Source organism: Oryctolagus cuniculus, chromosome 9 (assembly GCF_964237555.1).
Source record: "Oryctolagus cuniculus chromosome 9, mOryCun1.1, whole genome shotgun sequence".
NCBI lineage: Eukaryota > Metazoa > Chordata > Mammalia > Lagomorpha > Leporidae > Oryctolagus > Oryctolagus cuniculus.
In genome coordinates this window covers 16763103-16788285 of record NC_091440.1, presented here as the reverse complement: position 1 = coordinate 16788285, position 25183 = coordinate 16763103, and the positions used below count along the sequence as shown (strand labels likewise).

The following is a 25183-nucleotide window of genomic DNA, read 5'->3' as shown; positions in this document are numbered from 1 at the left end:
TGCCTTGCCAAAGAGAGCATCTTATGGACTCTCTCATACAACCCAAGTGTGAGGTTCATGTGTAGGTGAAAAATGATAAGTCCAGTCCAACATTATTGTTTCTCTAAGCCTTTGGATCCTTCCGTCTTATGTTAATGAGACTCTGAAATCTCAGCCTTATTGAATGTAAGTCGTTGTTGCGTTCAACTTTCGTTGAACTTACCAAGTAAGTCGTTAGAATCACTTCCAGCTGTGTGAGTAAACACATTAGATGAGGGACCTCTAGTAAAGGAACAGGCAGACTTTTTTTGTGGAGGATCAGAGAATAAATATTTTAGGCTTTATAGACCATATAGGTTTTGTCACAAGTTTTCAGCCCTGCTCTTTTAGTGTGAAAGTAGCCATAGACAGTATATACCATTCATTAATGAAATGGCTTTGTTCCAGGAAAACTTTATAAATAATTTCTAACTTCTGCTTTGATAAATGTGCATGTTAGTGAATTATACCTGAGGTAGTGTTATATTCCATCTTCTTTGGTCTAACACCTTTATTTTATTATTTTTTAAAGACTTGTTTTATTTATTTGAAAGGCAGAGCTATAAAGAGGGAGGGAGGGAGAGAGTGGGGGAGGGAAGGAGAGAGAGAGAGAGAGAGAGAGAGAGAGAGAGAGAGAGAGATCTTCCATTCATTGGTTCACTCCCTCTAAATTACTGCAAAACCTGGGGCTGGGGCAGGCTGAAGCTAGGAGCCAGGAGCTGCTTCCATGTCTCATGTGGGTGCAGGGGCCCAAGCACTTGAGTCATCATTTTTGTGTCTACTCACCATTGCAGGTAGCTTTACCTGCCGCGTGCCAGCCCCAGTCTAGCACCTTTAGAATCCGTTGCTCTGTGGGGTTCTACTAATCCATCAGCAAAATGTTAAAATTCTTTTGCTCTATCCTTTGGGTAATAATGTATACCTGTGTCTCTGGAGCCTGTTGATCTTAAAAAAAGATTTACGTATTTATTCAAAAGGCAAAGCAACAGAGAGAGGAGGGCAATGATAGGTCAATTTTCCACCCACTGGTCAACTTCCTAAGTGACCACAACAGCCAGTGTAAGCAAGCCTAAGCCAGGAACTCCATCCTGGTTTCTCACCTCTTGGCAAGAGCCCAGGTACTTGGGCCATCTTTTGCTGCCTTCACAGGCACATTAGCAGGAAGCTGAAATGGAAGCACAGCATCTGGGAATTGAACCTATACTCCAGTACTGAATGACAGAATTGTAGGTAGGGGCTTAATCTGACCTCCTGCTGAGACTGGACCATACTTATGCGTTAGTGACAGTGGGAGTGGTTAGCATGGCATGAGGAGGATATACATTCTCTTTCAAGGCAACTGTCTTAGGGTCAGGTTGTCCTAGGGTTTTTATTTATTTATTTATTTTTTAAGATTTATTTAATTTATTTGAAAGCTAGAGTTACAGAGATAGGGAGGGAGAGACAGAGATCTTCCATCTGCTGGTTCACTGCCCAAATCACTGCAACGGCCAAGGCTCAAGGCTGGGTCAGCCTGAAGCCAGGAGCCAGGAGCTTCTTCTGGGTCTGAGCCAGGAGCTGGGAGCTCAGACCAGGTCTCTCATGTGCATGGCAGTGACTCAGCTACTTGAACTATCACTTGCTTCTTCTCAGGGTCCACAACTGTGGGAAACTGAAATTGGGAGTGGAGATGAGACTTGGACCCAGGGCACTGAGAAATAGGATGAGGTGTCCCAAGTGGCATTTTAAATGATATGCCCAGTGCTGATCCCCAACACAGGAATTTAGAAAGGGGAAATTAACGTAAAGAATTATTAAATTTTTATAGGAGAGTTAAGATTTAAAGAGGACTCAAAAGGGTATCTAGAACTAAGAGACAGTCCCTAGGAAGGGCCTGCTTGGAAGCGGAGAGGGGGGCTTTCTCAAAGTTGGGACTCATATCTCATGGAGAAGATAGAGTTGTAGTCCAAGATTGGGGATGGAAAAATTTTCTGAGCTGCTGGGCTAGAGGTGGTCCACAGAGGCTGGGCACACGAGAAACAACTTTCATGTGTAGCTGAGTCAAGGCTGGTTGGGCTATATATAACATATATGTGTATGTGTGTGTGTGTATATGTATATATATGTCTGTGTGTGTGTGTGTGTATATTCAAATATATATAAATATATACACACACACATACAAAGTAGTGGAATTTGGGGTGCTGCTACAGGCATGAAGCCTGGAGTGTGTGGTGTCCTCATTAGGAAGTGCTACCTAGGCTGTTGCTGGAGCAGAACACCCTTCAGTGTCCTCCCCTTACACCCTAAACAGCAGAAGCTGAACAACAGATTATGCTTAGGAGGCAGAAAAAAGTGAAATGCAGCAGCCAGAACCAGGAGGTAGCTTTCCTGCTGTGTGCCCAACATGCTCTTTACTGACAAAGCATAACATTGTGCTCAGTGTAACGGAGAATTGCTTAAGAGCTGTAGTCCATTATCATAATGTAGTTATTGAAGGATGAATTCAGAGCTGAGAAACAATTCATTGACATTTGGCCCCATCAGTAAGATTGTTATTCTACTCAGAATGCCTCAGTAGCTCCCTATTTAACAAGAGTAAAAAACCCAAGGCTGTACATACTCATGCCCTCCACTTCTTTGATCTCATAGTGTTTCCTTGTTGGTTCTGCTGCAGCCATACTTGCTGTTTCTGGAACACATCTACATGCTCCTGACATGGGAACCCTTGCACAGGCTGGACCTTCTTCCTAGAAAGCTCTTTTCTTAGATATCTGGGTAGTAAGGGCCTCTGTTCTTTCAGGTCTAGTTCAGATGTCAGCTTCTCAAGGAGGCCTGCTCTTAATACCCTTTTCTGCCATCAAAAGTTCCCCACACTCCTAAATCTTTTGTATGGCTAAACTTTTTCCACAGCACTTTTAACCTAATGTATTATGTAATTTACTTGTTTATTATGTCTTTTTTTTTTTTTAAGATTTACTTATTTATTTGAAAGGCAGAGTTACAGAGAGGCAGAGGCGGGAGAGAGAGTGAGTGAGTGAGTACAGGGACCCAAGGACTTGGGCCATCTTCTGTTGCTTTCCCAGGCACATCAGCAGGGAGTTGGATCAGAAGTGGAGCAGCTGGGACTCGTACTGTTGCCCATATGGCTTTACCTGCTATGCCACAGCACTGGCTTCTAATTGTTTCTGTCTTTTCCCTCCATAATGTCAGGTGCCAGGAAGTGGGGAAGAGGCGTGGGTTTTTTTCTGCTGGTCACTCATCCCAAATATCTGGAACAATGTCTGGTGCAGTGAATGTCCCAACTGGAACTTGAATATTATAGTAGATTATATAATGTTTATTAAGATGAATTTCTAGTATAACAAAATTATGCTAGAAATTTTATTCAAAACATTTTTACTACTGTGTTATGCAGTTTTTGCCTCTCATCTTATAGATTGCTTATTTTTTTTTGACTGATTAGATCAGTAAGGGCGTATGTATATTTTTGGGCTTCTTATACTCTATAAATAAAGCACTGTATTTTATTGTTACATTCTCTAGATTAAGTCTCACTGTCTCTGCTTTTCTCACTTGTGTAACTGCCTGAGCCACGGACTGTGTCCTTGACATTTTATATTTAGAATTAAATATCATTGTCTGATGATTTTTTTAAATTTGTTTTTAGGTGCTGAATGTGGAGTAAATGCAGATGTTGAGAAGCATCTTGAATTGGGCAAGAAGTTACTTGCAGCTGGTCAGCTGGCTGATGCCCTATCTCAGTTTCATGCTGCAGTAGGTTTGTATCGTAAACCAGATCTCTCAGTGGCTGTCTTAGTGAATCTAACTACTAGCTCTTTTTTTGGATAACATTTTTAAGAAAAGATTCATTTGAAAGGCAGCATTACAGAGAGAGACAGATTTTCCCTCTGCTGGCTCAATCCCCAAATGGCTGCAATGTCTGGGGCTGGACCAGGCCAAAACCAGGAGCCATGAAGTCCATTTGGGTCTCCCAAGTGTAGCAGGGGCTCAAGCACTTGGGTCATTTTACTGCCTTCCCAGGAGTGTAAGCAGGGAGCTGGATTAGAAGTAGAGCATCTGGGATGTGAACCAGTGATCCCAGTGTTGCAGTTGGTGGCTTAATGTGCTGTACCACAATGATAGCCACTGGATAACCTTTTCAATAAATGCAAATATTTGCAAGATTTCAGGTGAAATAGATTAGTAAAATAAATGAGTTACAGTTGAATGTGTATGTATCTTAACGTGAGGCAATTGAGGCTTACTACTAGAAGTATCAAGAATACCTTGTGAGAGAAAGCTTTGCTCAGTGTGTCATGTAATTTTCTACCTGTTAAAATAGATTTCAGTAAGTGTAGCTTAATTTTTTTGATGACTAGGGTTATCAATATTTGATGCCCATGGAGGATCCTGCAGTTCATTGCCTCTTTAGTATTGGCCAAACTCCAACCTCCCCTTCTGCTGTTATTCTTAATGCTTACGTGTGTCTCTCTGTAGTGTCATCTGTGTAGTTTTTGATCACTTAGGACTGAGAGAAGTGAGATGATCAGAATAAACTCTCTAAATGAGGGCTTCTGTGGTTTTCTTAAGACTCACTGCATGAACTTTTGTGCTAGGACTTTTTGATACTGACTGGCCTTGGCGTCATTTTTTAAATGTACTTAGGCATTCTCACCTTGTTTGGATTGGTTAAGACTGGCCAGCCAATAGCCTGACATGTAAGGAGACAAATTTTTAATAGGATATGGTTTTGCTCTCAGAAGAAATGTAATATTGATATAATTTACTATAAAAATGTAGTTAGCTATGGGTTTTTTTTAAGCTCAGACTTTTATTACTGATTTTACTAACTTTGGAATAATAGGAAATACAGACTTTAAAAAAATCAGTTATATTTGAAAGGCAGAGGGTCAGAGAGACACACAGACACAGAGAGATCTTCCATCCACTGGTTTACTCTCCAGATTCCTGCTACAGGTTGAAGCCTGGAGCCCAGCCTCAATTCTATGTGGATGTAAGGGACCCAGCTACTTGAGTCATCACTTTCTGCTTCCCAGGCTGTACATTAACAGGAAGGTAGAATCAGAAGTAGAGCCAAGACTCAAACCCAGGCAGAATCTTTATTGTTGCACCAAGTGCCCACCTTCAGGAAATACAGATTTTAATTTTGTCTTTGCCACTTGGTAATACTGTGGCATTGCTTCAGTTGTTTAAGAAAATGTAGGTTTAGGGATTGGTGTTGTGGCGTAGTGGGTAAAGCTGCTGCCTGCACTGCCAGAATCCCATGTGGGTGCCGGTTCAAGTCTTGGCTGCTCCACTTCCACTCTCTGTTACGGCCTGGGAAATCAGAAGAGGATGGCCCAAGTCCTTGGGCTCCTGCACCCTCGCGGGAGACCCAGAAGAAGATCCTGTCTCCTGGTTTCAGATTGCTGCAGCTCCAGCTGTTGAAGCCAATTGGGGAATGGACCGGCAGATCTCTCTCTCTGTACCTCTCCTTCCCTCTCTGTGTAACTCCGACTTTCAAATAAAAAAATAAATAATAATAAAAAAAGAAAATGTAGACTTAATGAAGTTATTTGTAGTTTCCCAGCAGTTTTTATTTTGCTACCCAAGGAATTGCTGTGAACATTAGGTGAGAAAAATGGATATAAAGATTTCTTTGAAAATAGAGTAATATAATCACACATGGAAAGTATATAGACAGTTATTTTTGTCTCTGAAAATTAAGATTTTACTGAAACAGGTTTGATATGTTAACAGTTTTCATAACTATGTGGAGTTTCTGTTTGGGAGTTTACATTTTAACGATTTTTTTTAAGATTTATTTATTTATTTGAAAGAGTTACAGAGAGAGGAGAGGCAGAGAGACAGAGGTCTTCCATCTGATGGTTCACCCACAATTGGCCGCAACGGCCGGAGCAGTGCTGATCTGAAGCCAGGAACCAGGAGCTTCTTCTGGGTCTCCCACGCAGGTGCAGGGGCCCAAGGACTTGGGCCATCTTCTACTGCTTTCCCAGGCTATAGCGGAGATCTGGATCATAAGAGGTGTAGCCGGGACTAGAACCTGCGCCCATATGGGTTGCCGGCGTTTCAGGCCAGGGCGTTAACCCACTGCGCCACAGCGCTGGGCCCACATTTTAATGATTGACTCACTCTGAGAAGTGTTAGATGCTTAGCACAACCATTTGTCTAAATTACTTTTACTAAGTGCCATTTACTGTGTGACCACATCATCATTAAGTGATTAAAATCCACTTCTTCTTGTGACTCAGACTGTCTCCAGAGCTGCTCAGACTTTTATTACTGATTTTACTAACTCTGGTAATTTATCCTTTTCAGTTATTGTCTTAGGAAAACTGCCTCTCTTAAAACACAATATTCAGTCTAACATTTTAACAGAAACATCAATGGCTGTGGTGTTTTGTTCAAGTAGTCTAAAATGACTGCTGATTTTTCTTTAGTCTCGCCACTGTGTTATTGAACAGTGTGAATCAGTTAAGCTGAGACACGATTATGTATTGGTGAAACTCAGTAAAGAAAGAATGTAAAATGTTGCTAGTGATTTGAGAATTTGAATAGCAGTGTCATTTTGTTCATGATTTGGCAAGTAGCAGTGATTCACCACTGGGGCATACATGATAATTCTGACGAAGACTGGTGGAAGTTGAGAACATTTATCATTCTAGTTTATATCATTTTAATTTATGTCAAACACTGTCCACAACAAACTATTACATCATTGAACTCCATCAAAAAATAAAATCCACCCTTAGATTTATGTAAATATGTCATGGTGCTTTCCTATTATATTTGAGCCTCATTTGTGAAATGAGGACAGACATTACTGCTCACATTTACACAGAAGGAAATAAATAATTCTCCAGTGTCTTTTTAGATATCATGTCCTTGTCCAAAAGATTATGAATTTTTTGAGTATGAGTACTATCATCTTCTTATTTTAATCTCTGCTCTGTGCTCAGTATATGTTTGAATGAAGGAGTATATTGGATTAGGGGAGAGAAAGAATACAATTTTTTCTATTTTTAGAACAGGATGTTTTTCCTTGTTGCCTCCACTACTGCCATTTAAAGCATCCTTTGTAACTGGCTTTCTGATCTGTTTTCTCCAGGAAGTGATCTTAATGCCTTTAGTCAGACTAATATTTCCATATTTGAATTGTTTAATAATTTTAGGATTCTGAATAGACTTTAAATTCATCTCTTACACTCAAATTTCTGATAATCTGGTCACAATGATTTGAATGCTGTATTTCCATTTGTAGGCTTACAAGTTATTTACATAATGAACTGTGTTGTATTGTGGATGAGTAATAGGAAAAGTGATTATTTTCAAGGCTATTGAATTTCATAATGTGAAAAACTAAGTATGAATTTCCTAAATCAATTATTGTTTAGTGCTCTAGAGGTGATGACTCTTGTTCTAGTAACTTTTGATATTTTAAGATGAAGAGCCAGGCAGGGAATGCTATCTTGATTTGCCATGCAAGTGACCTCAACCTTCTAAGAAAAGTTTTGATTCGTATGTTGAACTGTTGTCATCTGATTCTCTAAGGATATAGGTAAAAAAGAAACTCAGTTTCTCCTAGTGTATTCTTTTCTTTCTTTTTATTTATTTATTTATTTATTTTTTGACAGGCAGAGTGGACAGTGAGAGAGACAGAGAGAAAGGTCTTCCTTAGCCGTTGGTTCACCCTCCAATGGCTGCCGCGGCCGGCGTGCTGCAGCCGGCGCACCGCACTGATCCGATGGCAGGAGCCAAGTACTTATCTTGGTCTCCCATGGGGTGCAGGGCCCAAGTACTTGGGCCATCCTCCACTGCACTCCCTGGTCACGGCAGAGAGCTGGCCTGGAAGAGGGGCAACTGGGACAGAATCCGGCGCCCCGACCGGGACTAGAACCCGGTGTGCTGGCGCCACAAGGCAGAGGATTAGCCTAGTGAGCCGCGGCGCCGGCCACTAGTGTATTCTCATAGTACAGAGTACTTCTGTGACATCTAGTCACTAAATACATGGATATTTCTCCCACAAGACAGTCCTACAAATTCTTCAGTGAACCCCAACTGGCTATCCTCCAATTCAAGTCAATTTTGACATAGTGTGTAAGACGGCAGTGTTAGATCCCACAGGTGGAGATTTTGGTCCCGCGGGCTGTCCCACTTGCAAACCTGTCTTTTAAAAAAAATTATTTATTTGGAAGGCAATAAATGAGAGACAGACATATCTTCCATTCTATAGTTCAGTCCCCAAATGGCCACCCTCAATGGTCAGTGCCAGGAGTCAGGAGATCCATCCTGGTCTTCTATGTGGGTTACAGGAGCCCAAGCTCTTGGGCCATCTTCCACTGTTTTCCCAGGTGCATTAGCAGGGAGTTGGATCAGAAACAGAGCAGTTGAAACTTGAACTGGCGCTCTGATAAGGGATGTTGGTGTCTCAGGTGACAACTTAACCCACTGTGCTACAGTACTGGCCCCATGCCTCAGATATTTTCACCTTTCTGACTGACCTGCTATGAATTAAGATTCCCGTAACATTCTCCTTGGGTCCAGTTAACTTGCTAAAGCAGCTTGCAGAACTCAGGGAAACACAGTTGATTGTTCATTAAGTAACCAGATTGGGAGCATATCATATTCTGGGAACCTTCACGTGTTCAGCTGTCTGAAAACTCTTCCAAGCCCTGTCCTTTTTGGGTTTTTCTCGGGGCTTCATTGTACAAGCTGGATTGATTACATCGTTGACAATTCATGATCAGCTGAACCTCCCAGAGAGTCTGAGGGGTTGTATAACTGAAAGTTCCAGCCGTGTAAGATCGGTGTTGGTTCCTCTGGCAACCAAGCCTTATCCTGAAGCCATCTAGGGGCCTCCAACCTTCTCATTAGCATTTCATTAGCATACCACACACTTAAGACTGCAGAGGTCTAAAGGGCTTTAGGAACTGTTTGTCCAGTCATGCACAGCATAGGTAGTTTCCGTCAGCAAGCTGCATACACATAGTGGTGCTGTATTGTGTGGCCTAGTGATTGTGAAGCCATTTTGGTCTATGTGAATGTACTCCATGGTGTTCACACAGTGACAAAATCAACGAACAACACACTTCTTATCTCTGTTGTTAAGAGAGTTATGACTCTATGATTTACATATTTCACAATCCCATAGTTCTCATATTTACATAGGCTCAGTGTTAAAATTTGGGATTCCAAAACCATTTCCTAAAAACTGTGTAGTGAAGTTACTGAGAGTGCCTCAAAAATACTGTATAAAAGATCTTCAAAAAGTTCATGGAAAATGGATTTTAAAAAATTTTAAATGTATTTTTGTGAACCTTTTGAAGCCCCCTTATCTATACACATATTTTATATATGTATTATCAGATAGATAATACAAAGTTATGTTATACATAATCCTTTTTAAAAGTTTTTCTTCATGGATTGGAGTAGTCAGGTTTTTTCCAAATAGAAGTCTAATGCAATTTACTGACAGTGCCCCAATGTAGCAATAAGTATTCTTTACTTAAAAACTTATACGGAATTAAATATAAGCTATACCAGTTTTAGAAAATGCCATTGCTGATTACTTGAGAATGATCTGAATGTCTTGATGAGACACATCTGTTTGGGAGCCATTTCTGTGCAAACTTCTTTAGGTCCCTGCCTTGTCTAAGGTAGGTGTCAGTGTTGGCTGAAGTTGACCTTGGATTGTCAATGTTTGTTACAATTGTCAATAGTTTGCTTACACTTCCTTTCCTTTGAGTGTCTACTGTGGGCCAAGTTCTATGGAGTCCCGAAAGTGAATAAAACATAAATCCACCACTCAAGGAATTTTTTTCTCTGGACTAAAATATGTATATAAATAATTTATCAATGATAAAATGTTAGATGCAGTAAGAGGTATATGGGATCTTCAAAAAGTTCATGGAAGACATGTATTATGAGGGGATGGAACAAAGTGGCAGCTCAATAAGGCATCCAGTGGTGTCCCTACAGAGATGCCAATTTGGACGGCTACTCATATACAAGCCACCTTCCCAAGAGCCAGGGAAGTCAAATGAGAGACCACAGTGAAGAAGACAGGGCAAAAAATTGTTACATTATCCTCCTCCTCACAACTCCCAGCTGTAAGCAGTGCAGCTGCATGTTTTCCATCGCTGGGAGGGAAAGGGAATTAAGTTGAGACTTTAGACTTGAAGCCCAGTATCCAGCCTGTCTTGGAAAACTCAGTGCTGGCAGGGCCCCACAGGCCCTGCATCAAGGCCAGTACCTTAAGACTGAGATTTTGGCCAGGTCTCCGACCTCTGCCAAGACAGTGGGCCAGAGACTCCAGGCACTGGGGAATAGGGTGGGAAAGTTGGTATAGGACTTGCTTTAGAGCTCAATGTCAAGCTTGCCACAGTAAGATCTAGCACCAAAGGCCTCTATCCTAGACTAGTGCATACAGATGGTACACCAATTACAGATTTGGAACAAACCTAGGACTGAGTGCTTCTCATGCCAAAACAGGAACTACACAACAACCGCAGACTTGCAGCAGACTTTGTCTTAGGGCGCCATCTAGTGTCCCAGTAGTGGAAGTGTCGAAGGGCTCAGAGAAAAGAAGCAGATTGTTTAGAATTTCCAGAAGGCAAGCACAAAGCCAGATTATGAAGACCAGAAAACATTTCTACTCCTTTAATGCACAGATGATATTATACACTAGCCAACTTCAAGAACTTTTATGGAAACACAAACTCCCTTAAGGTATCAGAAATTGAACAAAAATAATACATGGAAATTCATGGATGCAGAATTTAAAATAGTTGTTTTAAGGAAACTCAACAAGATTCAGGAAACCAGGGGTATGAGTCATTATTATAACAAACTCAACAGAGAGAAGGAAGTAAATACTTGATTTGAAAATTTTATTAAGTGAAATTTAAAAATGATAGAAGGTTCCAATAACAGAATAGATAAAACAGAAGAAAGTATGAGCTCTAAGAGAGGTGATTTGAAAATACATAGAAGAGAAAAAAAATTGAAGAATGAGGAAAGCTTATGGAACTTTGGGACAGCCTCAAAAATGCAAAACCAGTTACTTGGGATTCAATAGAAAGCTTCTCAAGTATAGAGAAAGATACGGCTGTCCAGATACAGGAAGGTCAGGGGTAACTAGTGAGATTCAGCTCAACCAAATCTCAAGGTTGAAATCTTCAGGAGAAAGGAAGCAGCACATAAGGGTGTCCCAGTTCACCTGACTGCAGACTTCTTGGCAGAATCCTTACAAACCACAGAGAGCGGGCTGAAACTTTCTTGGTACTGAGTGGGGGGGGGGGCAAAACTGCCAACCAGGGGTGTCCAGCAAAGCTATACTTTAGATATAAAAGTAATTTCCAGAAAATAAAAGCTGAGGAAATTTATCAGTATAAGGCCTGCCCTACAAAGTACACTAATAGAAAAGATGTGCATACAAGTAAATAGAAAGTATCAGAAGATAGAAAATTTACCGAGCAGAATAAACTTGTTTGTCTATGGACAACTGATTTATTTTTATTTTTAGATTTTTGTTTGAGAGGTAGAGTTACAGTGAGAGGGAGAGACAGAGAGGTCTTCCATCTGCTGGTTCACTCCCCAAATGGCTGCAATAGCTGGAGCTGAGCTCCTGAAGCCAGGAGCCAGGAGCTTCTTCTGGGTCTCCCAAGTGGGTGCAAGGGCCCAAGCACTTGGGACATTTTCTACTGCTTTCCCAGGCCATAGCAGAGAGATGGATTGGAAGTGGAACAGCTGGATCTCGAACCAGTGCCCATATAGGATGCTGGCACTGAAGGCAATGGCTTCACCCACTATGCAACAGTGCCAGCCCCTGAATATGTTTTTCAAAAGAAGGCATACAGATGGCCCACAGTTATGTGAGAAAATGCCTAACATCTGTAATCAGGGAAATGCAAATAAATCACTTGAGATGACATTTTATTCTAGGTAGAACGACTTACCAAGTTGAGATATCATTTTATTCTTAGGTAGAATGACTGTTATCAAAATGATAAGGAGAGGGGCCAGCGCTGTGGTGCGCTAGGTTAATCCTCCGCCTGCATTGCTACATCCCATATGGGCACTGGTTCTAGTCCTGGTTGCTCCTCTTCTAGTCCAGCTCTCTGCTGTCGTCCGGGAGGGCAGTGGAGGATGGTCCAGGTGCTTGGGCCCCTGCGCCCACGTTGGGAGACCAGAAAGAAGCTCCTGATTTGGACCGGCGCAGCTCCATCCATTGTGGCCATTTGGGGAGTAAACCAATGGAAGGAAGACCTTTCTCTCTGTCTATCTCTCACTGTCTCTAATTCTACCTGTCAAATAAATAAAAATCTTAAAAAAAATGACAAGGAGAGGGACAGATGTTTTGCATGGTGGTTAAGATGCTGCTTGGGATGCCCACATCCCATATTGGAGTGCTTGGGTCCAAGTCCTGGCTTCTCTTGCAGTTTCAGCTTTTTGCTGATGCACATTTGGGAGGCAAATCGTTGTAATGCTTCAGTCCCTGGCACGCACGTGGAAGACCTGGGTTGAGTTCTTGGCTTTCAACTGTGTCCCAACCTAGTCCTGGCTGTTAGGGGCCTCTGGGAAGGTAACTCAGATGAGACACTTCTGTCTGTGCTTCTCAAGTTAAATAAATAGTAAGTGTAAAACACAAGGTAACAAGAGCTGGTGAGGATGTTAAAAAAAGAGGAACCTTTGCATATACACTGTAGCAAATGCAAATTTATTAGTCCTTATGGAGAAGGAGGTTTTTTGAAAAACTGAAACTAGAACTACCACATGGTCTGCCAATCCCATTACTGGATGTGCATCCAAAGAAAACAAAATCAGTCTAGTGGGGAGACTCTGAACTCCCATGTTTATTGTAGTGCATCCACAATAGCCAAAAAACGGAAACAAGTATTCACTGATGAGTGGAGAAAGAAAATACCTTACACAGTGGAATGCTACTTAGCCATAAAAGGGTGAAATCCTGTCATTTGTGGCAATGTAGAGCTCATTATGTTAAATGAAATTAAGCAAAGAAAGACAAGTCCTGCATGATCTCATGTGGAATCTAAAAATATTGATCTTATAGAATGGTGGTTACTAGGGGCTGGGGAGAGGAAGAAGGGAAGGTTGATTAATATGTACTAAGTTGTAGTTTAAAGAGGACAAAGAAGTTCTGATGTTCTGCTATATGGTAGGGTGACTGTCAATACTGGTAATGTACTGTGTGTTCTTAAAAAAAGACTAGGCTTTTTAATGTTTTCACCAAAAAGAAACGATGAATGTTTGAAGAGAGAGTTATGTTTACCCTGAATTAAGCATTATACAATGTATACATGTATTGAGGCATCACCTGATATCCCATAAATAAGTATAATTTTTATGTATCAGTTTAAAAATCTTTTTTTAAAAGATTTTTTTATTTATTTGAGAAGTAGAGTTACAGACAGGGAGAGAGCTTCCTTCAGGTCTCCCATGCTGGTGCAGGGGGCCAAGCACTTGGGCTGTTCCGCTGCTTTCCCAGGAACATTAGCAGGGAGCTGGATAGGAAGAGGAGCACCTGGGATGTGAACCAGCACTTCATGTGGAATGCCAACATTGTAGGCTGGAAGTTTAACCTGCTGAGCCACAGTGTCAGCCACTTGTGTTGCTTTTTAATGTTTTATTTATTTTTATCTACTTGAAAGGCAGAGAGAGTGAGTGAGTAAGCACACAAGCACACTTCTATCCAAATGCCCATGGTAGCTAGAGTTAGGTCAGGCTGAAGCCAGGAATCTGTAACTCCATCTGGACCTCCCACAGAGTGACAAGAACCCAGATATTGGGCTGTCATCTGTTGCCTCCCAGGGTGCTTTAAAGGTGCTTTCTCTACTGATTAGTGACGGTGAGCATCTTTTCATGTGCTTACTGGCCATTTGCATGTCTTCCTGTTTCCTTGAATATATGGTTATACTGTGAAACTTATTTTCTCCTCTGACGCACCTTTCCCTGGCAGTACTTAAGTAGTTTTTAGTGCTGTTAACTATTCAAAACCTTAAGTTTGAGTGATTATATACTGTCCTGCCTTACAGATTCCTCTATTATAGTGTTTTACAAATAATAAGATCTTCAGGGGTAGAACTTATGGGGAATTTTCACTGTAAATTATATAATGATGAGCAACTGTGCTTATATATACATGTCATATAATACAGACATATACATATATGACATACATTTATATGATAGATGGCTGAATGTGATCAAGACAAGTTTTAACATCTTTGCATTCTAGAAGGACTCATCTTTAAAATGCGGTTTGCCTCTAATTGAACTCACTCCTGCTTTGTATATGCTGATGGGAATAATTAGCTTACCTGCTTCCTTCCTTCTTTCATGTTAACTTTTCTAGTGCCTTCTCCAGTCTCAATCTCATTCTTCATCTTTGTAGTTTGTACCTTTATTTCCTTTTCATTTTAATTGGAGTTTGTTAGGGAACAGAGAATGTATTTTCAAAATATAAATTTAGTTTGAAGTCTGTAACTTTCTAAAATCTTGTAAATAAGGGCACAGCCCACATTCTTAATCTTTATTTCATTTATGAATATCAGCAGGGGCAAAGATAGAATTGTATACATATAGGGGTTGTAAGTTGAATATATTCTAGAACAGAGGCTCATCAATGTTTTTCCTAAAGGACCTCATAAATATTTTATGCTTTGCAACCATGTAGTCTCATGTTTATATTTGTATTTTTTGTAACTCTTTAAAAATTAAAAAATTAAAAACAAAAAAGATTGGGAGGCAAAGAGGAGGGAATGACAGACTGCCATGTGCTGGCTCAATCCCACATACCTGTATCAACCACGGGTGGGCCCGGAGTTGAACTGGAGCTAGGAACTCAATCCAGTGAGTGGCAGGGACCATAATTCCCTGAGGCATTCCCTGCTGTTTGCCAGGGTCTGCACTGACAGGAAGCTGGACTTGGGAGCTAGAGTTGCGAATGGAAGCTGTACACTCTGATATGTCATGTGGGTGTCTTAATTGGCAACTTAACCAATAGGCCAAACACCAGCCCTGAAAAAACACATTCTTGACTGTACTATATAGATTCCTTTGCAGTGCAGAAGCTTCTCAGCTTGATATAATCTCATTTGTCAATTTTGGCTGTGATTGCCTGTGCTTCTGGGTTTTTTCCCAAGAAGTCTTTGCCTATGCAGATGTCTCTAAGAGTTTCCCCATGGTTCTCTAGTAATGGATGGTATTGGGTAGTAGATTTAGGTCTTTGATTCATTTTTGTGTAAGGTGTAAGGTATGGGTCTTGCTTCATAATTCTGCATGTGGAAATCCAGTTTTCCCAGCACCATTTGTTGAGGGGACTGTCCTTGCTCCAAGGATTGATTTTTAGCTCCTTTGTCAAAGATAAGTTGATTGTAGATGCATGGATTGATTTCTGGAGTTTCTGTTCTGTTTCATTGATCTACAAGTCTGTTTTTCTGCCAGTACCAGGCTGTTTTGATTATAATTGTCCTGCAGTATGTCTTGAAATCAGGTATTGTGCTGCCTCCTGCTTTTTGTTGTATAAGATTGCTTTAACTATCCAAGATCTTTTATGTTTCCATATGAATGTTAGCATTATTTTTCTAGATCTGTGAAGAATGTCGTTGGTATTTTACTTGGTATCACATTGAGTCTGTAAATTGCTTTTGGTAGTATGAACATTTTGATGTTGTTGATTCTTGCAATCCGTGAACACGGAAGATTTTTCTATTTTTAAATGTCTTCTATTTCTTTCTCTGGTGTTTTGTAATTTTCATCATAGAAATCTTTGATATCCTTGGTTAAATTTATTCTAAGATATTTAATTCTTTTTGGAGATACTGTGAATGGGACTGATCTTAAAAGTTCTTTCTCCACCATGACATTGTCTGTGTAAACAAAGACTATCGATTTTTCTGTGTTGATTTTATATCTTACCATTTAAAAAAAAAATTTTTTTTGACAGGCAGAGTTAGACAGTGAGAGAGAGACAGAGGGAAAGGTCTTCCTTTTTCCGTTGGTTCACCCCTCAAGTGGCCGCTATGGCCGGCACGTTGCGGCCTGTGTGCTGTCGCCGGCGCGCTGCACAGATCTGAAGCCAGGAACCAGGTGCTTCCTCCTGGTCTCCCATGTGGGTGCAGGGTCCAAGGACCTGGGCCATCCTCCACTGCCCTCCCAGGCCACAGCAGAGAGCTGGACTGGAAGAGGAGCAACCGGGACTAGAACCCGGGGTCCCAGCGCCGCAGGCAGAGGATTAGCCTAGTGAGCCGCGGCGCCGGCCTATATCTTACCACTTTACCAAACTCTTTTATGAGTTCCAGTAATCTTTCAGTGGACTTTTGGATCCCCTATATAGGATCATGTCATCTGCAAGTAGGGATAATTTGATTTCTTCTTTTCCAATTTGCATCCTCTGATTTCTTCCCTCCTCCTCCAGAAACTTTTTATTTAAGGAATGCAAACTTTATGCATTTCATAAATACAACTGTAGGAATATATGATTCTTCTCATTTTACTTGCCCTCCCACCCACACTCCCACCCCTCTTCCTCCTCCCTTTCCTATTCCCTTCTTGTTTTTTTTTTTTTTTTTTGCATAAGATCTGTTTTCAATTAACTTTATACACATACGATTAACTCTATACTAAGTAAAGAGTTCAACAAATTGTATTTAAAAAAACAAAAAACCCAAAACAGTTCCTTAACAGCCTAATGGCTCTGGCCAAAACTTCCAGGATTGTATTAAATAGCAATGGTGAGAGTGGGCATCCTTGTCTGGTTCTGGATGTTAGGGGGAATGGTAAACAGAGTTTGGAGGGTTGAGCCTTGGCTCAAGGGCTGTAGTCTGTTACCACCTACTGTAGATTCATGGCTTATTTTTGAAAAAGAAACTCTTTTATTAATGCCTTTCTTAATAGAATCACAAACTTTATTACTATTCAGATGATTTGATTCTTTTGAATAAATCTACGAGTTAATATTTATTATTTCAATTTTCAGATGGTGATCCTGATAACTATATTGCTTACTATCGGAGAGCTACTGTCTTTCTAGCTATGGGCAAATCAAAAGCTGCACTTCCTGATTTAACTAAAGTGATTGAATTGAAGATGGATTTCACTGCAGTAAGTGTATCTAAACATTTTGTTCAGGGTATCTTAAGGGGACATGGAAGAGGTCATTTGTTTCTTAAGGTGAGGACTAGCATGCTAGGCATAGCTGGAAGATATGAAAACTCCTGTGTGCGAAACGGTGTACTGGTGAACCAGAGAAATTCAGAGTCCCTAGAATCAAGGGTCTGTATCAAAGAGGAACAGTGGCACAACAGGTGGCTTTATAGAAGCCTAGCAGTGTTATTAACTTTGTAGTTTAGAAAGAAATCTGTGTGGAATATGGAGTGCAGGGCACGATGTGATGAGTTAAAGGAGAGAATGAAGAGGTTGTCAGGTGACTGGCAGCGATTTCAGTGAAGGCTATAGCAGGAAGAATAAAGAGGAGATAGCTAACTTAAGCAATGGCTTGTGGGGCAGATACAGTGCTGAATTAGCAGTCTTCCTCCAGAATCAACACATGCTTCAAAGGTGGAGATACTAGCCTGATGACTGACAGGTCACCTGTAAGGACTGTCAGGGAGTTGTGTACAGGGAACTGAGGAGGTGGAATAGATGTGAGTCTCAGAGGCAGATCTGCAGAACCATTGATCAATTAGATGGTTAAAATTAACTTGTTAACTGTTTGTTATTTATATTCTGCTGTACTCCAAAAAAGTATTTGAAGTAACTGATTAGCTATGGAATGAATGTTTGATTTGAAATATTACTGTTATTTTAAGATGGAATTTCCAAGTGTAAAATTTTTATTGAATCTATTCCTTTATACAGCTAAGCACAACCTTTCACAAAGGTTAAGTGGCTCATTTTCCTAATGCAGTTATAGCTGTTAACTAGTTGAAATGATTAATCGTACTGTTTGCTGTTTATGGGCGTTAATGCATTAAGAGAGAATTAGTGAAATTTTATTTAGTGTGTAATTTATTTTTAACTCAGTACTGATACAAATGGACATTTCTTTTTTCATTTTCTTTTTTGTTTGTCTTTTAAATTTTAGCTCCCATATATAAGGCAGATCATGTGTATTAGTCTTTCTGGGTCTGGCTTATTTCACTCAACATGATATCCTCAAGTTGCGTACATTCTGTTGCAAATAGAAGAATTTCAATTTTTTTTTATAGCTGAGTAATATTCCTATATATACCACGTTTCTTTATCCATTCATCTGATGATGGACAGCTGGGGTTGGTTCCAAATTTTGGTTATTGTAAACAGTGCTGCTATAAAGTGTTGGTATAGGTTTCTCTTTGATAACATTGTTTTCTAGTCTTTTGGCTATATACCCAGTAATGAGATTGCTGGATCATATGGAAGTCTATTTCTAGTTGTTTAAGAAATCTCCACACTGTTTTCCCCAGTGGCTTCACTAACTTACATTCCCAACAACAGTGTATGAGTGTCCTCCTTGGTCCACATCCTCGCCAGCATTTGTTACTCTGAGTTTTGAATTTTAGCCATTCTGATTGGGGTGAAGTGGTATCTCATTGTAGTTTTGATTTGCATTTCCCTGATGGCTAGTGATGTTGAGCACTTTTTCATATATTTCTTGGCCGTTTGTATTTCTTCTTTTGAGAGCTGTCTATTGAAGTTCTTTGCCCATTTCTCAGCCGGATTGGTTGTTTTGTTGTTGAGTTTTTTTAAGTTGCTGTTACATTTGGGATGTTAATTCTTTGTCACATACATGGATTGCAGATTTTTTTTCCCATTCTGTTGGATGTGTCTTCACTCTTGATTGTTTCTTTTGCTGTGCAAAAGCTTCTGAGTTTGATATCGTCCTGTTTGTTTAGTTTTGCTTTTTGGCTCATGCTTTGGGGGTCCTGTCCATGAAATTGTCTCCTGTACCAATGTATTGGAATGTTTCCCTTCCGTTTTCTTCCAGCAACTTCATAGTCTTAGTTCTTAAATTTTAGTCTTTGATCCATCTTGTGTTGATTTTATTTATGTGGTGAGGGGTATGAATCTAATTTCATTCTTCTACATATATACATGCAGGTTTGCCAGCACCATTTGTAGTAGAGATTATCCTTTCTCCATTATATTATCTGCGCACTTCTGTCAAAAATCAGTTGGCTATATGTATGTGGATTAATTTCTGGGCTCTCTATTCTGTTCTATTGACCTATGCATCATTTTTTATGCCAGTACCATGCTGTTTTAATTTCTATAGCTTTGTAATACACTTTAAAGTCAGGTATTGTGATGCCTTCAACTTGGTTTTTCTTGTTCAGGATCCCTTTGGCTGTTGGGTTCTTTGTGAATTTTAGGATTGTTTTTTCTAACTGCAAAGAATGCCATTGGTATTTTGATAGGGATTGGACTGGGTCTGTAAATGGCTTTGGGCAGTATAGACATTTTGTAATATTGATTCTTCTGATCCATGAGCAAGGAATATTTTTCCATTTTTTGTGTCCTTTTGAAGTCTTTCATCAATGTTTGATAATTTTCATTGTAGAGAGATCTTTCACTACTTTGGTTAAATTTGTTCCTAAATATTTGATTATTTTTGTGGCTGTTGTAAATGCGATTTCTTTCTTGATTGCTCTTTCTATGAGTTCATCATTAGCTTACAAAACAGCTACTGTTTTTTGTAAGTTTATTTTGTAACCTGTAACTTTACTGAATTGGTTTATCAATTCTAGCAGCTTTTTGGTGTAGTGTTTAGGTTTTTCCATCTACAACATCATGCCATCTGCAAACATGGATGATTTGACTTCTTCTGTTCCAATTTTGATGCCATTTATTTCTTTTTCCTCCCTAATTGCTCTTGCTAAAACTTCTGGTAATATATTGAATAAGAGTGGTGAAAGTGGACATCCTTGTCTTCTTCTAGATCTGAGGGGAAATGCTTTCAGTTCTTCTCCATTCAGTATGATATTGGCTTTTGGTTTGTGATATGTAGCCTTTATAATGTTGAGGAATGTTCCTTCTATACCTAATTTATGGGGAGTTTTTATCATGAAGGTATGTTGAATCTTACCACATTTTTTCTCTGTATCTATTGAGATGACCATATGGTTTTTGCTCTTTATTCTATTGATGTGATCTATTACATTTATTGATTTGTTAATGTTGAAACATCCTAGCATTTCTGGGATAAATCCCACTTGATAGTGATGTATGATCTGTTTTATGTGGTTTGAGATTTGATTTGCTAGTATTTTGTTGAGAATTTTTGCAACTATGTTCATTAAGGATATAGGTTTGTAGTTTTCTTTTTGTGTTATGTCTTTTGGTTTCTGTTTGCTTGGTATATCTTTTCCCAGCTCTTCACTTTCATTCTGAGTATATCTTTGCTGTGAAGTTAGTTTCTTGTAGGTAGTTTATAGTGGGGTCATTTTTTTTTTAATCTATTTAGCCAACCTAAGTTTTTTGGTTGGTGAATTTAGTCCATTTACATTTTTAAAAAAGATTTATTTATTTATTTGAAAGGAAGAGTTACAGAGAGGCAGAGGTAGAGAGAGAGAGAGAAAGGAAAGTCTTCCATCCACTGGTTTACTCCCCAGATGGCCACAACAGCTGGAGCTGTGCCGATCTGAAGCCAGGAGCCAGGAGCTTCTTCCAGGTCTCCCCCATGTGTACAAGGGCCCAAGCACTTGGGTCATCTTCACTGTTTTCCCAGGCCATAGCAGAGAGCTGGACTGGAAGTGGAGCAGCCAGGACCCAAACTGGTGCCCATGTGAGATGCCAGCACTACAGGTGGTGGCTTTCCCAACTAAGCCACAGCACCAGCCCCAGTCCATTAACATTTAAGGTTAGCAATGATAGATAAGAACTAAGACCTGTCATTTTGTTGATTGAATAATGACTCTACCTGCTCTGTTAGTGAATTTGGTGCTGCCATGTGTTTTCATGATTTTTCTTTTTAATTTATTTCTTAAGGAATACAAATTTCATAAGTACAACTTTAGGAATATGGTTACTCTTCCAGCCATACCACCCTCTCACCCATACTCCCACCTCTCCTCCTCCTGCCTCTCCCCTTGCCAATCCCATTCTCCATTAAGATTCATTTTCAATTAACTTTGTACACAGAAAACCAACTCTATACCAAGTAAAGATTTCAACAATTTACACACACACACACACACACACACACACACATCAAAGAAAAAACTGTTTGAGAATCAGTTTTACAGTTAACTTTCACAATACAACTCATTGAGGACAGAAGTCCAGCATGGGGATTTGTGCACCATGACTCTTGCTGTTAATTTAACAATTAATACTCTTCTGTATGACGTTAGCAACCACCTGAGCCTCATGACATGAGCTGCCTCAGCTATGGAAGCTGTTTTGAGTCTACAAACTCTGTCAGTATTTGGACAAGGCCATATGCAAAGTGGAAATTCTCTCCTCCCTTTAGAGAAAAGTACATCCTTCTTTGATGGCCACTTCTTTCTACTGGGGTCTCACTCACAAATATCCTTCATGTAGAACTTTTTTTTTTTTTTTTTTTTTTTGCCACAGTGTCTTGGCTTTCCATGCCTGAAATGCTCTCATGGGCTTTTCAGCCAGATCAGGATGGCTTAAGGGCTGATTCTGAGGTCAGAATGTTACTTAAAGCGATTTTCATTCTGTGAGTCTGCTGTGTGGACTGCTTCCCATGTTGGAACATTCTCTCCTTTCTAATTCCATCTATTATTATTACCAGACATTTGATCCTATTTATATGATCCCTTAACACTTAATCCTATCTGTATGTTCACTTTAACACTTAATATGATTGCGAAAGGGTGTTGTATTTTATCAAATACTTTCTCTGCATCTATTGAGATAATCATATGGTTTTTCTTCTGCAGTTTGTTTATATGGTGTATCACGTTGATTGATTTGTGAATGTTGAACCATCCCTGCATACCAGGGATAAATCCTGCTTGATCTGGGTGGATGATTTTTCCGATGTGTTGTTGGATTTGATTGCCTAGAATTTTCTTGAGGATTTTTGTATAATCAGGGAAATTGATCTGGAATTCTCTCTCTGTTGCATCTTTTTCAGATTTAGGAATTAAGCTGATGCTGGCTTTGTAGAAAGAATTTGGGAGGATTCCCTCTCTTTCAATTATTTTGAATAACATGAGAATTGGAATTGGTTCTTCTTTAAATATCTGGTAGAATTCAGCAATGAAGCCATCTAGTCCTGGGGGTTTCTTTGTTTTGGGGAGGGCCTTTATTGCTGATTCAATTTCTGTCTTGATCTGTTCAGGTTTTCTATATTTTCATGGCTCCAGTTAGTTTGTATGTGTCCAGCAATCTATTCATTTCTTCTAGATTTCCCAGTTTTTTTTTGGCATACAGCTCTTTGTAGTCATTTCTGATGATTCTTTTTATTTCTGTGCTGTCTGTTGTTACATTTCCTTTTTCATCTGTAATTTTTTTTTTATCTGGGTCGTCGTCTCTCTCCTTTTTTTGGTTAATTGAGCCAATGGTGTGTCAATTTTGTATCTTATTTTGGATTCAGTTGTTGATTTCTTTTCTAATTTTAGTTATTTCTCTTCTACTAGTTTTGGGTTTGGTTTACTATCGTTTTTCTAGATTCTTGAGATGCATTGATATTTATTTATTTGGTGCCTTTCCAATTTCTTGATGTAGGCACCAATTGCTATAAACTTTCCTCTTAACACTGCTTTTGCTGTATCCCATAAGTTTTGATATGTTGGGTTGTCATCTTAATTTGTTTCCAGAAATTTTTTGATTTCTCTTTTGTTTTCTTCTGTGATCCACTGTTCATTCAGGAGTATGTTGTTCAGTCTCCATGTGTTTGCATATGTTCTAGAGATTCCTGAATTACTCATTTCCATCTTCACGCTTTTGTGGTGTAAGATGATGCATGGTGTGATTTTCATTTTTTTGAATTTGCTGAGACTTGCTTTATGGCCTAGCATGTGGTCAATGCCAGAAAAAGTTCCATGCACTTGTGAGAAGAATGCATATTCTGCAACTGTAGGATGAAAAGTTCTGTAGATATATATATATATATATATATATATATGGTCTATAGTGTCAATTAAATCTATTGTTTCCTTACTGGTTTTCTAAGATTGATCTGTCCGTTGCTGCGAGTGAGGTATTGAAGTCCCCCATGACTAGTGTATTTGAGACTATGTCTCCTTTCAGATCCCTTAACATTTCATTTAAAAAGCCAGGTGCCCTGTAATTAGGTAAATATACGTTTATAATGTCATTTGTGGGGAGCAACTCGGACTAGACTAAGTTACTGGAATTAAGACTTATTCTATGCATCTCCTCTCCCACAATGTGGCGCTGGGAGAGGAGTAAACAGCTTCTACACAGCTGCCTCCAGTTCGACCAGTAACCTGCAGGAGCTGATCCTGCTCCTGATTGGAGGAGAGCAGCGTACTCGGCGTGTGGGTAGCAGAGTTGGGATTGGTGGAAGAGGACTATAAAGGAGGAGAGAGACAACATGCACCAGGAACATCTAAGGGGAACATCCGGATAACATCTGAGCAGCCCCTGAGAGAGCCGGCCGGCGGTGTGCCGCTCCCCCGCGGAAGTGGGGAAAGTGGCAGGGGCCCCTCCCCTCCACGGAGGTGGAGGGATGGCAGCCAACCCAGGAAGAACCAGCAGCAAACCCGGGGAGGGCCAAGCAGACAAAAGAACAGCGCAGGGTCCTGTGTCGTTCCTCCTTGAAGAGGGGGAGCGACAGTCATTGATCCTTTAATCATTACATAATGCCCCTCTGTGTCTCTTTTAACAGTTTTTGTGTTAAAATCTATTTTGTCTGATAATAAGATGGCTACACCAGCTCTTTTTTGGTTTCTGTTGGCATAGAATTTCTTTTTCCATCCTTTCACTTCCAGTGTGCATGCACCTTTGTTGGTGAGATGTGATTCTTGTAGGCAGCAAATAGATGGGTTTTGTTTTTTAATCCATTCAGCTTGTCTGTGTCTTTTTTTTTAATTTAATTTAATTTTATTTTATTTATTTATTTTTTGACAGGCAGAGTGGACAGTGAGAGAGAGAGACAGAGAGAAAGGTCTTCCTTTGCCGTTGGTTCACCCTCCAATGGCCGCCAGGAGCCAGGTGCTTCTCCTGGTCTCCCATGGGGTGCAGGGCCCAAGCACTTGGGCCTCCTCCACTGCACTCCCGGGCCATAGCAAAGAGCTGGCGTGGAAGGGGGGCAACCGGGACAGAATCCGGCACCCCGACCGGGACTAGAACCCGGTGTGCTGGCGCCGCTAGGTGGAGGATTAGCCTATTGAGCCACAGCGCCGACTTGTGTACTCTTTTGATCAGTTTTTTGAATTCCATTTCTTGCATTTCTTCCCTCTCATCATCTTCACATCTAGTATTGAAGTGTTTCTTCCTTGTTTCTTGAATTGATGTATTTGTTGTTCGGCATTTGTGGAGATACTCCTCCTCAGTGTAAAAGTTCAGGTTCCCCAGCAGTGTCCCTCACCAAGTAACCAGGAAGTTCTGAGCATGTGGAGTCTCCCAAAGTGAATGCCCAAAGTCCCAGCCATGCCGTGAGTCCTCCCACACAGCCTCAGTTTTTTTCACAGTCCCTGTACAGAAGCCTCCCACAGCCACGAGCTCCCAGCCCCCTGGTAGTTCACCCACCAGAGTTAGGAGTCTCCACTTGGCTGGTTCTAGGTGCAGACACAGGCTTGCACAGCTGTAATGTATTTCCAAAATGGCATCTACTCTATTGGCTTCTTGCAGGACCCCATTGTAAAGTAATCAAGGAGAAAGAAAGGTGGCCTTGCCTTTTTTTTTTTTCCCTCTTCTCTAGTTTGGCAGGTATACTATCCCCCCTTAGGCTACAAGCCGGATTCCCTCTAGGTTCTTCCTGTAGTGTTAGTGCCAGTGGCTTGGGCTGCTGCGATTTGGTTTTACCTCACTTTCCAGTGCTGGTGTGTAGCCTCTGAGCTACTGGAGTCCTGAGTTGTGGGCCTCCATACCATCCAAGTAGCTCCACGATTCCCTTTAATTTGCGTAGAGTTTCTTCAGCAGTTTTCTCCCTAACTCTTCCCTGAGATTGCACTCTCCCCACTTTTTTTTTTTTTATCTTTTATTTAATGAATATAAATTTCCA

The 25183-nt window shown here is 40.3% G+C and overlaps 1 protein-coding gene across 1 annotated transcript in view; it reads left to right on the top strand.

Annotated features, from left to right (window-relative positions):
- The window catches only part of DNAJC3 (DnaJ heat shock protein family (Hsp40) member C3), an 86772-nt gene that overhangs the window by 14345 nt on the left and 47244 nt on the right, over positions 1–25183 (top strand). Inside the window, exons 2-3 of the mRNA XM_008260109.4 lie at positions 3668–3778; positions 17021–17145. Of these exons, the coding sequence (XP_008258331.4) occupies positions 3668–3778; positions 17021–17145 (236 nt within the window). The remainder of the gene's footprint in view (positions 1–3667; positions 3779–17020; positions 17146–25183) is intronic.